This window comes from Panulirus ornatus, chromosome 20 (genome assembly GCF_036320965.1).
Source record: "Panulirus ornatus isolate Po-2019 chromosome 20, ASM3632096v1, whole genome shotgun sequence".
In the NCBI taxonomy this organism is placed as follows: Eukaryota; Metazoa; Arthropoda; class Malacostraca; order Decapoda; family Palinuridae; genus Panulirus; species Panulirus ornatus.
The window spans coordinates 7,440,795-7,457,500 of NC_092243.1; the positions used below are offsets into that span (position 1 = coordinate 7,440,795).

At 42.9% G+C, this 16,706-nt stretch overlaps 1 protein-coding gene and 1 long non-coding RNA gene across 2 annotated transcripts in view; one reads left to right on the forward strand and one right to left on the reverse strand.

Moving 5' to 3' along the window:
- LOC139755897 (uncharacterized) overlaps positions 1 to 16,706 on the reverse strand; it is a 754,411-nt gene that overhangs the window by 27,317 nt on the left and 710,388 nt on the right. The window lies entirely within an intron of this gene.
- LOC139755895 (uncharacterized) overlaps positions 10,468 to 16,706 on the forward strand; it is a 17,771-nt gene continuing 11,532 nt past the window's right edge. The window contains exon 1 of the mRNA XM_071674610.1: positions 10,468 to 10,953. Coding sequence (XP_071530711.1) covers positions 10,623 to 10,953 — 331 coding nt within the window. The 5' untranslated portion in view covers positions 10,468 to 10,622. The remainder of the gene's footprint in view (positions 10,954 to 16,706) is intronic.

Below are 16,706 nucleotides of genomic sequence, written 5' to 3' on the forward strand. Positions count from 1 at the left end.
CCCCCATTAAAGCTAATGAAAGAAAAAGCGGCTAGGGGGTAATTAGGGGACTTAACGAGTCGTGAGAAGTGAGAAGATAGTCAGGCGGGATCAGGAACAACCTCATTGGGTCGTTAGCGAGAACAATTACCCGACGATCGTCAGGGCCAAAGAAACATATATTATGCGAGAGGCTCTCTTGGTCTCCTGTGATTATCGAGAGAGGTCAATTATTGTGGGTAATTATCAAGGTAGGGGCGAAGGTGGGGGGAGAGAGGGTGAGATTTGGGAGGGGGGTGGGTTGGGGGAAGGGGGGTTGAGGGGGGGGTTGGAATTATCGGGAGTCGTGGACCGTGCTGGATTATTCTGGGTGATAATTAATAAAAATAATCGCACATCCTGGGAACACCGATGGAGATTACATTCCTTTGTTTAGTGTGTACTGAGATGCTTCTCACGTGAATGATAAGAGAGAATTACATTCGACTGAAGATTACATTACTCTGTTTTTAAATTACAGTGAATTATTGAGACTCGTTACTTGTGAAATGATAATTACATTCGACTGAAGATTACATTACATTGTTTCTAAATTACATTGAATTACAGACACCCGTCTCTCGTGAAATGATAATTACAGTTGACTGAAGATTACATTACTTTGTTTTGTAAATTACATTATTTTGTCTCGTAAATTATAGTCATCTCGTGCTTCGCAAGTGACAGAGGATTATAATGATAGGCCTCTCCATCATAGCACATTCAAGGTAACTATATATTCTATAGATTATACCACTATGTCTCCTAGCAATGTTGGACTTGGTGTATTCTAGATAATAGCTCTCTATCAATCTTAGCCTTACTAGATTATAGGAGATTATGACCGTCTTTCGGTCTCAGAAATCCAAGGCGAATAAAATATTCTTTTTCCGAGCGTGGACGTGTTCGTGGAGAAAAACCGCCAGAAATAAATGTATAAACGACAGCGGTAAACGGGGACACTAGAAAGCTAATGTGCAGCAAAGAGGGGAATCAGTGACAGCTTTAAGAAGTACTAAGCGGAATTGGATTCTATGGTCAAGTTAAATCATATATTTCTTTTCTTCTTTTTTTCAGACAACCCAGTTCGAGGTCAATCAGGTCTCCTGTTGTCTGTCTTTCTCATGTAAATCTCATGTGGACTCAAAGAGTCATAGACGATATAATCTATATCTTCCTATGTCTTAGCAGTTATAGAAACAGGTTACGCGAACGTTTCGTAAATTGTGATCGACGGAAATAATGAGTTTATCAAAGCGCTCAAGATTCGCACAGGTGTGCTCAAAGATCGTACCGTCGTGGCCAAGAATCGCATGACTGTGCTCAAAGATCGTACCGTCGTGGCCAAGAATTGCACGACTGTGCTCAAAGATCGTACCGTCGTGGCCAAGAATCGCACGACTGTGCTCAAAGATCGTACCGTCGTGGCCAAGGACTGTACCACTGAACTCACAAAATTCAAAATACCTCATATCCATTACGAACAATCGCATTACCATTATACACAAAGTGGCCAGAGAACCATCTCCTCCTACATTCCTTTGAAACCATACACTGTGGCGTGTATGGCCTTCTATGAAGATGATGGAGATTATGATGGAATCATGATGATGGAGCGACCCAAGAAGGAGGAAAGATAACAGGACTACCTTAGAGTGTGAGCACAAGAAGGAAAAGGAAAAAAAAAAATATTGTGAGATGAATGTACATGGTCAGATAAGAGGAAATTAGTGAGGGGGAAAAAATTGGAATAAACTGTAATAGTCTGGGATTAACTGGAATAAACTTTCAGATCATGAAATATGTTCACAGAGCAAGATGTTAAATGTTTCAACACTTCAGCATGAAAACATCACAAAGAGTATCTTTTCATGCTAAATGGATATACGTGAATGACTGTAAATTTTGTAGATCTTTAAAAATATGAAAACAGATTAGGAAAGACAGTTGACTAAAATGAACACATACATGCAATGACTGAATAAACACAACGAAAATGTTAAATACACGAAGAACAGAGTCCATTTCCCATAACTGAACACCACAAACTGATTACACAAGGTTCACGTTGATCCAGTAAATGATAAGTATAGATGATTTAGATAACCAGGTGTCTGCCTTGCATAAAGAAAGTATATATATATATATATATATATATATATATATATATATATATATATATATATATATATATATATTCCATTACCCCCACGAGAGCATCCACATCTTCGGGAAAACTTGCATTATTTGTGTTTATGTAGATTCCCACAGCTCAGCCGAGCGCATCGCACGGCCCGAAAATGACAGCAAAAACGAACAGGCGAGGCAACGCCGCTAGAGAGAGATATCTAATGTTTCATCCCCCTTGCCTGCTACAGAGTAGGAGCGCCGGGGCTGGGAAGAGGGGAGGTAGGGGGCTTCTCTTTTTATACCATATATAGTATACACTCCGATGATATGAGAGAGAGAGAGAGAGAGAGAGAGAGAGAGAGAGAGAGAGAGAGAGAGAGAGAGAGAGAGAGAGAGAGAGAGATTTGGAAGGAAGGAGGAGGAGGAGGAAGAGTGAGTGGTGTCGTCTGAGTCACTCTCCTAGCCTTGGTTGGCCTGCCTTCCTGCCACCTACATCCACTTCCCAACCTACGCCCTCACCCATGTATATTCTCAACCACCTTACACCCTATCCCTCCCCAGACCTACATCCTCACCCACTATATCCTCAAACATCTAAGCGAAATGCCAACTTTCACCCTCGCCCACGTATATCTAGGCCCACCTACATCCTCGGTCCCTTACACAGTCTCCCACTTACACCCTCAGCCTTCTACACCTTGGCCATTTGGTAAACATGCGATTGTCTTGTTTGCCAAATGGCGTCCTAGCTTCGTCTCTTAGATGTATGTCAAGTGACTGTTATATTCCTCTCTTGTGTCTCCCCTGATGATGTGATTATTACACGAAAGTGCACTTGGGAACTTTTCGTGTTTCATTTTCCCCGTGGACTCATAGGATTATCTTGATCACGCGCAAAATTGTGATCCTTTCAAATATATGTATATATATATATATATATAAATATATATATATATATATATATATATATATATATATATATATATATATATATATATATATAATGATAATAATGATAATGATTATAATGATTATAATGATAATGATAATACTGATAATAGTGATAATGATATTGAAAATATTTACTATGACAATAATAATGATACTAATAATGATAATAATAATAATAATGATAATGATACTAATACTACTACTACTACTACTACTACTACTACTACTAATAATAATAATAATAATAATACTCATAATAATGATACTAATAATGATAATAATAATGATAATAATGATACTAATGATAAAAAAAGAAATAGAAGAAGAAGATGAAGAAACTGGAAAAGAGAGAAAAAAAATATGAATAACCAACAGTACACTACATATGGGGAAATATATTCAGACTCACTAAATTTACCCACCGACTGATGTCTGGTGAACAAACTGGCACTCATGAGTAAGAGATGGTGAACAAAGGCAGATGATGCGGTGAGTATGGATATGAGATGAATAGAGCTGAATAAAGATTAGTACACAAAGATTGGAAACAAAGAATTATGTACGGTTTTAGGTGACGCTGGAATTAACGATTGGAAATCTATTGATTGGGGAAATGATAGCTATTCATTGAGAAAACCACAGATTTCACAATCCATCTCTCTATCTATCTTTGTATCTATCTATGTACCAATCTATCTATCTATCTATCTATCTATATATATATATATATATATATATATATATATATATATATATCCCTGGGGATAGGGGAGAAAGAATACTTCCCACGTATTCCCTGCGTGTCGTAGAAGGCGACTAAAAGGGAAGGGAGCGGGGGGCTGGAAATCCTCCCCTCTCGTTTTTTTTTTTTTTTTTTTTTTTTTTTTTCCAAAAGAAGGAACAGAGGAGAGGTCCAGGTGGGGATGTTCCCTCAGGGGCCCGGTCCTCTGTTCTTGGCGCTACCTCGCTGTCGCGGGAAATGGCGAATAGTATGAAAAAAAAAAAAAAAAAATATATATATATATATATATATACATATATAGATGAAGATTAATTGTCTCCTGATTGATAATATAGCTAATCAAACGAGGACACATGGCTATAACTAATGAAATCGGGTTTATAGCTTGTTAAATATCAGCGCGAATTATAACAGGCAATCTAATTAAGCTAATTAGAATAAATGAGATTGGGCTAATGAGGTGTGAAGAGAGGTACCTACTGCAGTTAAAAAGTGTGTACCACGTTCCCCCAGAGGGAGGTGAAGGCCTGTGTGAAATGAGGGTAATGTTATACCTTGTGTATGTTTATCTAATTATTTGATAATTAACCCCAAGACTCATTACTGAGAAGGTCCAGGTGTTGCACCCTTCAAGACTTCCTTCTCTAGGGGCGCTTGTACTTTAAGCTTCGAGGCTGCGCTACTGTAAGTAGCAGGGTAGGATGGACTTCTTTGATGCGAGACGTTTCTTCGACAAAGTTGTCCTCTTGTTTCGTCAGCTGACGATGGGTAGGACAGCCCTGTCAGAAGGTGATATTTTTCCCCCCCCACTCGAAATGTAAAGTCAAAACGGCGGAGTCCGGTAACCCACACACATACACACACACACACACACACACACACATACACACGTCTCGCATTGTATCTTCTTATTCCACAACAGACAGGAACTCTTAAATAGCATAAACCGAAGCGTTCTTATCAAGGATTTTCAATATCCTTTTTTCAGTTTGTCTTTTTTTCTCTTGGAATATTAGATATATAGATAGATCTATCCTTGTCTGTATTCAATATACCCTATGAAGGAGTTCACAAACTCACATATAGAACATGTTAAAACAGAGACTAGAAAACAGAAAATGGGACAAAGACATTACCACAACGTAGGCTATCCCTTGAGAAAACTGTTCGAGACCTTCGTAAATACTTGACGGGAAGTAACATTGAATAGTGCTATCTAGAGGGACAAATGTGTGTGTGTGTGTGTGTGTGTGTGTGTGTGTGTGTGTGTGTGTGTGTGTGTGTGTGTGTGTGTGTGCTTATAAGAGGAAGGAAGCGACGAACACTGAAGGCAAGAATCCTTCTCCTCTATTTGCTTCCGACACAACCATCCTCTCCTGAAGAAGACACCGTCGAAGCTAAAGGAGGAAGAATAGGCACTTCCTCGAGCTCGCCCTTCCACCCCTGTCCCTTGCTGCCTTCTATACCCAACGTAGAGAGAGAGAGAGAGAGAGAGAGAGAGAGAGAGAGAGAGAGAGAGAGAGAGAGAGAGAGAGAGAGGATGTGTGCCCCCGCGGCTTGAATGCCAGCCAAGTCGGATGTCCCTGAAGACCGTTTGGCGTTGCCGGTTCGACGCTGGGAGTTCTACTCCGCGCAGCCTTGATGGCTGAAGTCTTACCCTCACAGTTCGTCAATCGTTTGCCTCATTACTACTTATTTTGCCTCATTGTTACTCAGTCTTCTGGTGTCCTTAATCGTCATGGTTGATGTAATGATGATGTATTTCACATGAGTGTATGTGAGAAACACACACACATACATACATCCAATTCTTCATCTCTTTCATTACCTGTTCGCTATTTCCCGCTTTAGCGAGGTAGCACCAGGAACAGAGGACTGAGTCTTAGAGAATATTCATCACTTGGCTCCTTCGTCTATTCCTTCTTGTGGAAGATGATAATACATAGTGGGAAGAATTACGTTTCGAAATATGGAGCCAAAATTTCCTTTTAACCGTTGCTTCTCTAATTATCCGTCGTGGATAATTCACTTTGCAATGAAATATGTAAAATAAATCCTGTAATATGTTGAAAGATTACCTTTCACATGAAGCTTCTCAAATGTAGTGGGAAGAACAAAGAGCAATGACGAATATTACAGTCGATCATGTTCATCGACCGACCGCCCTCTACAACATGTTCGAATTACAAGCTCTTAAATATTGGTTATTCATCTTTATTCCACCTTTCTTTAGGAGCTGTCTGAGTTCCAGCGGGACTTTATGTTCTAGTTAACCACTGGTTCTCAAGCAGATACCAAAGGCTTCTGGAAATCCCGTGTTCCTAGTGATTGCGCAAAAGGTAGAAGGTTTCCCCTGATTCTCAAAATTCCCTGAGTTCAAGGGTTTCCTGAATATCCAAAGATTTTCTTGGTTTCTGCAAACCCACAGAAACCCTAGAGGCTCAGTAGCCATACTAGTAGAATATCGCTTTAGAATTCTGAAGATTTTTAAGTTCTGAACATGAGCAGAATAATGACGATAAATTGAAACAATTCCACGTGACCAGAAATCATATATGATCATATAATAATGTTTACCATCTATAGCATACGATAACAGGAATCATATATGATTATATATTAATTATCACCTATAGCATACGATAACAGAAATCATATATGACTATATAATAATCACCATCTATAGCATACGATAGCATATCATATATGATTATATAATGATAATTATCATGTATAGCATACGATAACAAATCATATATGATGATATAATAAAAATTATCATCTATAACTTACGATAACAGATATCATATATGATTATATAATGATAATTATCATGTATAGCGTACGATAACAAATCATATATGATCACATAATAAAAATCATCATCTATAACATACGATAACAGAAATCATATATTATTATATAATCATAATTATCATCTATAACATATGATAACGGAACTTACGAAGCATAAGTGGTGTCATAGGATTTAGATGGTTGTTTACAGTTATGTAGACACCCACTGCGCCTTCTGAAAACCACCGCTTAATTCTTGAACCAGCGTATCACCTTCAACGCCTCCTCTTTCACATGTCTTGTATAAAACTCCTTCGCCACCTCGTTTCACAATCGGGTCCTCGGTGTTTTACCTACATCGGTTTGCTGAAATATTTAGAATACCTTCCAGTTTCCACAACCCTACGGCTTCTAACGAAGAAGGCCTTCGCTCTTAGCGTAAAACGTTCAATATCTTAGCTTGGCTGATCTATAAACTCCTATAAGGAGGTCTTTAGGTTTTATCAAACCTTAGATCTCGACTCGGCTAACCCCTTAGGTCTGGTCTTAGTATGGCATTTCATCTCCCGTGGATCCCAAAAGCCGCAACCCGCCCTCCGACATCACCACCACCATCAAAGCCAGGGCCTAACCTCCTACTCTTCGGCTGGCAAAACACCCGTTAAGCTCTTCAGTATTCCAGTCTTCCGCTCTGTGTCTTTCGGTGTCATGCGCGAGCCGTAACCGAGCGAGATTGAGCGCTTCGTGTCGGAGTCAACCATACAAAGGATGGCTCATGGGTCAGGGGGCGGCTTCCCCACGTTCAGCGGGACGAAATTTATCGCGAAATAATGAGGCGCAGAGCATGGTTATCTCGCCTCAAGTGCGCGAAGCTGTGGTCTCCGCGTGTGACGCGACGAAGCTCTCGGGAGTAAAAGACGAGTTAGGGAGGAGGAGGAAGAAGAGCCCTCCCCACCCATGCCTCTCCTCCCCTCCAGCTCAGAGCCAGCCCACCTCCGGCCTGATCTCCTCCTCCTTCTGTCTTGTAGCTAGGGTCAGATAACAGTATCCAGGGCCTGGCCAACAATAGTCAAGGCCGGCCAACAGTAGGTAGGTGCCGGACAACGGTAATCAAGGCCTGGCCAACAGTAGTCAAGGCCTAGCCAACAGTAGTAAGGGCCATAAAACAGTAGTCGGGATCAAACAAAAATCACAGATAGCTAGAATCCAAACTTTCAATTCAAACAATTCTAAATTCTAATTCTAATACGACTTTCGTTTCTAATTCTAAGCAGCAACAGCAGCAATTTACCGTTCTCATTTGAAGGCAACATAGATCTGGGAATTCTCCACGTATCCTACAATGACCCTTGCCCTTAGGTAAGGGTTTTAGCAACACTCGCCAATGTAAACCATAAAGCGGTTGAAGGTTAACTTGATAAACTAAGGAAAGGTAAACTCGTTACCACTCTCGTTCTGCAGTACTCGTGTAAACAAGTTTCGTTTATATTATCTATTTAAGTTCCAAAACTTAGGATAATCAGAGCCATTTGTGAGTACGTCCCCTACATGTCCTACAAGGACAATTAAGAGAAGCCTCTGGGGAGTCCTTCGCGCTAGCCATACACGTACTTATCCTTAGGAGTAAAGGATTCTCCTGAGATTTCTTTACTAGTTTACGATAATTGTGAGTAAGACCATTTGTTCCCTACTTCATTTAGCACTGTCGGTCTTTGCGACGACTTGGCATATCACTATATTCATACCTGCTATGTAGAAATGACTAAAGAATTTATTGATAAGAATAATGGAATGTTCATATTATTCATTTTACGTCTTTAATCCGTCGTCACTGCAATATATATATATATATATATATATATATATATATATATATATATATATATATATATATATATTTTTTTTTTTTTTTCTTTCTTTCATACTATTCGCCATTTCCCGCATTAGCGAGGTAGCGTTGAGAACAGAGGACTGGGCCCTTGAGGGAATATCCTCACCTGGGCCCCTTCTCTGTTCCCTCTTTTGGAAAATTAAAAAAAAAAGTGAGAGGGGAGGATTTCCAGCCCCCCGCTCCCTCCCTTTTAGTCGCCTTCTACGACACGCAGGGAATACGTGGGAAGTATTCTTTCTCCCCTATCCCCAGGGATAATATATATATATATATATATATATATATATATATATATATATATATATATATATGTATATCCTTGGGTATAGGGGAGAAAGAATTCTGCCTACGCATTATATACGTGTCGAAGAAGGCGACTAAGAGAGGCGGGAGCGGGTGGCCTGGAAACCCTCCCTTACTGTATCACTTTCCAAAAGAAGGGACAGAGCAAGGAGCCAAGTGAGGATTATTTCCTCTCAAGCTCTGTCATCTGTTCTTGACGCTCCCTCGCTCACGCAGGAAACGGCGAGGACGTATGAAATTATCAATACATTTTCCTGATATTCATCTCTCCAATCACTATACAGTCCTAAATCTATATAAGAAACATCATATAATAACCCCAAACAACTCTGTCAATATCATCTGAACTCAATTATCTCTCATAATCTTGGTTCAGCTGATTCAGCTTCATTTATTGGCTGATGAAATACAGAACTATGATATCTTTATCTTCTTATCTTTATGGCGGTGATCATGGTAGCGTCGGCGGTGTGGGGAGAACCAGAGCAGAGGCGAAATTCGATTCGAATGAACTTGACGAAGGTTTGGTGCTTTGTCTCAATACACACGATGTCAAGAAACGATCATTGATTTTCTTTTGTTAATCCGGCTACACAGTCTCTATCAGATGACAGTGGGGAGTAACCTGATCTCCCGGCTTACTGGGACATATAATCACTTTGTTCGCCATCAGGTGCAAGGGAAGGGGAGGGGAGGGGGGGAGGCCTCCTCCTGGACGATCAGAAATGATCGTGGAGATCGTGTGTGTGTGTGTGTGTGTGTGTGTGTGTGTGTGTGGAGAAGAAGGAGGAGGAGAAGGAGGAGGGGTGGTTGTGTTGTCGAGGAAAGGGAGTTGGTCTTAGGTAGCGACGGGGAGAGAGAGAGAGAGAGAGAGAGAGAGAGAGAGAGAGAGAGAGAGAGAGAGAGAGAGAGTACGGCTTTTTAATTAGAAAACCAAGAATGTGTCCAATGCGATGATGGTTTGATGTGTCAAGTCGTCGTTGTCGACGCTTCTTGAGGCGGGTGGCAGAGGGGGCATCAATACCCCTCCCTCCCTCTTCTTCCTCCTGACCAATAGAAGGCGCCTCGTAATCATTAATCAAGTGACAAATAAATGATCCACACATGTTCGCTTTCGGGAGTAATAAGTATCTAATAATTTGTCACCTGGCTGAAGTGGACTGAACGTTGCCGATATTGTTCATAGGTTTCATTTTTTCCTCCTCCTCTTCCCTCTTACTCCCTCACTCCATCTCTAATACAAACACACACACACACACACACACTAACACACACACACACACACCATTTGCAAGACGTTTGTCCACCTACGAGTGCCAAGTGAAATGTCGGTAATATAATATAACAGATGTATAGCGTATTGTATAATCCAACGTGGTAAATCAAATGATAGTTAATCTCTCGGTAATGAAGGTAATGAGGGTTAAAATGACCATGGAAGAGGCAAATGTGTTGACGCTCACCTGACATCCGACCGACTCCGCCCCTAAGCCGCTAGCGAGGCCCCCTTGGTGGATGAGCGCCGCGGTGGGGGGAGCCTCAACTTTAAGACCTGGGTGTGATTGGTCGACTCTGCACGTAGGCGGAGCGAAGTAGGGACGGTGGGAGGAGTAGGGAGGCAGCCATCACGGTACGCCAGTCAGTGGCGTGGACCGGGCCAACGCAACGGTCAGTCAGTCGAGCGCGAGCGTGGTGAGAGTAGCGTTTTGTGGTAGACTCGCTCGATAAAGTGGACCTGTTTGTTATATTGTTAAGCGGCTACACTCGTTCTGACGTTGAAGGGTGAGCAAGATGACCGTGGAAGTGTGCACGAGGGTGGGCGTGCGGGTCTCGGCGGCCCCAGGGGCTCTCAAGGACGAGACGCAACCCGGAGGTGGTACTTCGCCCGCCCACGAGACCTCGGAAGCCCCCACGCCCCGGCCGAAGTTCATGATAACAGACATCCTCGCCCAGCACAAGCCGACCCCGACCTCCACCCAGAGCGAGGTCTCGGCGCCGCCCACGCCCCCTATAGAGGAACCGAAGGACCTGAGCCTCGCCCGCTCGCACGCCGAGGATGACGACATCGACCTCGAAGGCGACGCGAGCCACGACGAGGACGACCCCGACAACAACGAGACAGGTGAGGAGACGACGGGAGGAGTAGTTCCTCGAGCTCGTATTGTCGTCAGGTTCCGTCAGGACGGAAGCCGATGGCTCAACAGGGTAGTTAACACGCACACTCACACACACGCACACACGAGTCGCATGAACCTCTCTCTCTCTCTCTCTTAACGGAGTCCAATTTACCCGATGCCTACTCAGCCTTGGGGCCCTAGGATCTTACAATGCCATCAAGCTCTTAGCTCCGGCACACTCAGCTGCGTCGTAGCTTTAGCCTGGCAGCTACTCAGCTGTGTGTAGCATCCTTGAACATTCGGCCGACGTAAAGATTAATGTGCACCGAGAAGGGGTGCTATGAAGGCAGTGATTCTAACAGGTGAGTGGTGATTAGACGACCTATTTAATTCTCGGAAATTATATGTTTCACAAACAAAATATATATATATATATATATATATATATATATATATATATATATATATATATCATCAGCTGTGGCCTTGAAAAACATGAACATGCGTTTTGTTTCTCGACTCGAGAACATCCTTGTAAATGTCCGTTGTCTCGCGAGGGACTCTATCATCTTCCGGATGCGAGGAGCCGGAGGTGAGGTGAGGTGAGGTTGGGGGAGGAAGTGAGGAGGGAGAAGAAGAAGAGGAGGTCACTCGGCAGCGCTACCAGTCAACGGTGGTATTGTTGTCGACGGCGGATCTCTCGAGGGCCCGGTAAGTAGTCCCTGTGTTAAAACAGGTGTTCCAAGAGGAGGAGGAACCGGGTTCCCTTACTGTCCGCTCCCTTCCTGTCGCTACTTCGGAGAAAGACTTCGAAGTCCCCGCTACACCACCGCAGCGGGGAACTGTACCTCAGCGAACGCGGGCGGACTAACGTTAAGGCGAGTCCCTTAGCCAGCGCACCGTCACCTCCTCGATCGGGTGTTTCCCTCCATAATTCACCGAACGAGGAGACCTTCCCCCTCCCTCATCAGGGAGGAAAAGCTCCCTCTCCTCCCCACCTCCTGTATTAAACAAGCGCCTGTTTGGATAACCTGAATCTTGCAAGTTCATCTCTCCGCTCCCGAATTGCACTGAAACATTTAAGACGAGAGCGACGACGCCGAGGGAGTGAGTTCCGAAGACCCAGCTCTTCCCCGCTAGCCATCTCCTGAACTCCCTCCTCCCCAACCTACCCTCAGTCGAACACCCGTTCTGCTTTCTATAAGATTTAAAACATTTATTCAATCGCTTTGAAGGTTTAAATGTTAGAGAACGTCTCTTTGACCAAGTTTCTCTCAGAAACAGGAAAATATATATATCCTTGGCGCGTTTCATAGGACCCATAGGAATATCTATATATATATATATATATATATATATATATATATATATATATATATATATATATATATATATATATATATATTTATATATATATATCAATGCGTGTTGTTGCTATGGCTATACTATGCGGTCACAATGCTTATCAATACGAACACTATGCAATCTCTTTCTTTGCTCACCATTGGACATTTAGATGACTGGGTCTAATTGCATGTAAATTTTAATCCGATGTATCCAGCTGCTGAAGGACCTGACGTCTTCCAATATATAAAAGACGACTCGGTTGACGAAGATGATGATGATGTCTGTCCAATCCTATTACACGAGGGTTAACGTAACTCTCATGTCGTGTCGTATATATTTTATGAGTGGGTAGGGGAGTGTGTGTGTGTGTGTGTGTGTGTGTGTATGTGTCGATGTGGCTCACCCGCCCGGCCTCATCCCTTCCCTTCCCCCCCCGGGATGGGTGGGGTAAATGGGGAGGTCGGGTGGTGGTAATGGGCGGGGGAGGGAGGGGTGTTCCCATTTGACCCAGGTAAGGGCAGGTAAAACCCCAAAAATCATAATGAAAAAAAGTCCTGTGAGTTTTATTAATAGGATTATTATCAAGTTATCATTTCACTATATATATATATATATATATATATATATATATATATATATATATATATATATATATATATATATATGACTCTCATTCTATCAGGCAAAACCTTTGTCATATATTTCAAACGCATCTTCAGCCATGATGCGCGCTCGAGCCCCAGTATACGCAGTTTGTTGGGACGCGTAAAAGACAAATATATATAAGTCTCGGTAAACTGCGTCATGACGGAACGCGACGCATACCACTTGCTTACGTCGGGTTCCTCCGTCAGGGGATAACATTACGGAACCACTATCCTCCGCCCCTCCCTCTCCTCCCACACTCCTAACCATCTCCCTCCACATCCCCAGCTGCTGCCGCTGCTGGAGTCCACTTGCCTATTCTTCCTCCACTTTCTGACGTGCTTGATGGTCTACCTATCCACCTACTCAGGCGAGGGATCTTATATTCACCGTCGACATTACTTACGTCGTTTCGTCCAGTCCAAAGGCGGGTCCGCCACCAGCGGCGAGTGTTTCGGTACGCGGTGTGAGCGGCTTAGGCTGATACTCCGCCGTCGGAAACCCCATCTTCGGCCAGGTATTCTAGTCAGGATCCACAATCCTCGGCTGTTATCCCTGTAAAGGGACCCTCCCATCTTCGGCAAGTTCCCGAGTGTGGAACACACGCCCCATCACTCTTCGGCCAGTGCCCCAAGTCGGGGAAAACCATCCCTATTCTTCGGCAGGTGCCCAAGTTGCGGAAAAACCCTCCATTCTTCGGCAGGTGCCCGAGCTAAGGACCTTCCCACCCCACCCTACACCCCCACTCTCTCTCTCCCTCCCTCCCCCCCCCAACCACATCTTCGGCAGGAGTCCCATTTCATATTCACTCTGAAGTTGACACAAGACAGCTATACATTTATAACTCGTGAATAATAAAGGGTCGCGTGTTGCTCCTAATTTGCGTCCATTGTCGCAAGACTCGCGAACTTGCAGCGCGGGGCCTCCCGAAACACATGGGCACAAGTCCGTCACCACAGGGATAGTTACTAAACTGGCATTTATACCACTGTGTACTAAGGCTCTTTTCTCTCTCATTTGGACAGACTAAAATCCAACTCATATCCACTATAAGCGAAAATTTCTAAATATCGTCTTTTCCCACGTCAAAATTTGTGGCCAATTTAATTTCACACTTACCCATCGCTAACGGGAGGTAGAACAGAAACCTCATCGACTCGAAGCAATTAAACGTAACGAAATTTTTAGCGAAATAAGAAATATAAAGCCAGGAGGGTAGTTCATACCCCCTGACCTGGGGATTGAACGCTTGATAACACGAATTACCTCAGCACTTGAGGGAGTTGAGTAACAAGTGTGATCCGACCACTGTGAAATATACCGACTCTCTCTCTCTCTCTCTCTCTCTCTCTCTCTCTCTCTCTCTCTCTCTCTCTCTCTCTTGCCAAGTGCTCCGACGACTGTAACTAGTTCCAGGACTTTTATCACAACGTACTTATGCACCTCACGATAATGACAGGAAGAAAAAGAGAGGACAATTATCGATTATATACATATATATATATATATATATATATATATATATATATATATATATATATATATATATATATATATATATTTGGGTCACACTACCGGACTCCGCCTGAGTGAAAAACTCGCCTATGGCGAGGTTGCATCACTTCCAATGGACGGAAAGGAGTACACACACACACACACACACTATCGTCGACTAACTCACCTTGTTGGGGAAAACACATCATATCCATGCTGGTGATTTGTGGCACGACCCTGCCCCTACAGCAGCCTCTGGAAATTAGGGTCCCTTCGTCGTATCAATCTAATTCTACTGGAGTTACCCCCCTGTGTGTGTGTGTGTGTGTGTGTGTGTGTGTGTGTGTGTGTGTGTGTGATGGACTCCCGCACATCTACGAACAAGGGGTTAGAGGATTCTAAATCCTACACACACACTCTCTGCCACTCTTCTCCTTGAGGGACCCCTACCCCTTATTCAATCTCAGTACTGGGTGTGTTTGGTCACATTCCCAGAGTTCTCGAGTTCCCGCCTCTTCCATCTGTCCGAGACGTCTTGGCATATCAAGGGTATTTGGAGGGGAGGTTCCACAACGACCTCGCATCCATTCCACCTCCCCCATCATCATCAAGGGTAATGAACTGTACTACATTAAGTGGAGGTGTTGCTGGTACCGAGAGCAAAATAGCTGAACCATTAAGTGATTTATTGAACTTTATTAAAAATATGTAAGTTTGCCTTTGCTGTACTGTACTTTGAAGGTATTCAAGTTTATTAAGAATATCTATATATCTATCTATCTATCTATCTATATATATATATATATATATATATATATATATATATATATATATATATATATATATATATACATATATTCATCTTCGCTTTATTGTACTTTAAAGGTATAGTGTGAAGTTCTATTTCAAGCCAAATATGGCTGAAAGAAAATTGTATCTAGTCGATCAGAAGCATGAGAAACTGATATTCTTTTCAATCTCACCTTGTCTTTTGTCTCACTCAAACCTCACAGACTTAGACGTCATACACTCTCTGTTCGCTCTGTCCAACGTGTCTCCACTATCCATTCTTGAAGTCCAGAGCACACATGCGCACTCATCATCATCATCATCATCCACCTTCCTCAGCCATACATCACCCTCCGTTATCTTCACCTTATCCTCACATGTTATACTGTTAATCATCAGGGAGGCACGTCTACCGTTAGCTGACGGGTAACCCACCAGGTCATTCTGAAGAAAACAGAACTTGACGGATATTTCCCCTATCATCTTTATGACGGCCTGGGCCCAACACACTGAGAGACCCCATCATTACTATGGGGGTCAATATAGGGTCAAAAAAATATACGGGCGTCATGGGGTATATATATATATATATATATATATATATATATATATATATATATATATATACATACAAGAGGGAGTGATCTTGGTTTCCAAGGGTTATATCGAATGTCCTCCCTCACTCTGGGGAAACATCGGCAGAGCCAAGGGTCGTCTTGACCTCATCTCCGTCAGGAGGGGCCTGGCTAGACCAGCCATCAGAGGGAGAGAGAGAGAGAGAGAGAGAGAGAGAGAGAGAGAGAGAGAGAGAGAGAGAGAGAGAGAGCAATGCGTTGTAGTGTCTTTTAAATGGAGAGGAGGCATGTTGGTGTATGGGAGTGTACCCGGTGTTCTTATGTCCTCTTTTTCACCCCCATATGTCTCCCCTCTACACCACTCTCCCCTTGTTATTCCCCTCTTCTTCTGTCCTTCTCTCACTGCTTCCCCTCTTCGCATCTTGCATCACTACCCCCCATTTTCTGCTCTTAATTCCACTGCCTCTTCATTTTCCCTCCTGGGTTACTCTTACATTGTCTCGTTTTGCTTCTTTGCTTCTCTCTCTCTCTCTCTCTCTCTCTCTCTCTCTCTCTCTCTCTCTCTCTCTCTCTCTCTCCCTCCTACACTTCTCTCGCTGCCTCGCTCCTCGCCTCTTATGTCAGTCTCCCCTTCTACAATTAAGGTATTGCTCCCATCTTTTTACTCTTCTCCAACTGCTCCCATCTTCTACATGTCCAATACTGTTAATCTCTTCTCCTTTCGTTGTATCGCTCCCATCTTCTATACTAATTGTATAGCTCCCGCCTTCTACACTTCCTCTATTGCTATCCCGCATCTACATTTCTCTCCTCACGTCTGTCTCCCCCGGAGTCTTCCTGCTATCATCTGTACATATCTTACACCCTCCATCTTCTACGCATCTTGTATCCGTCCTTTCATCTTTTAT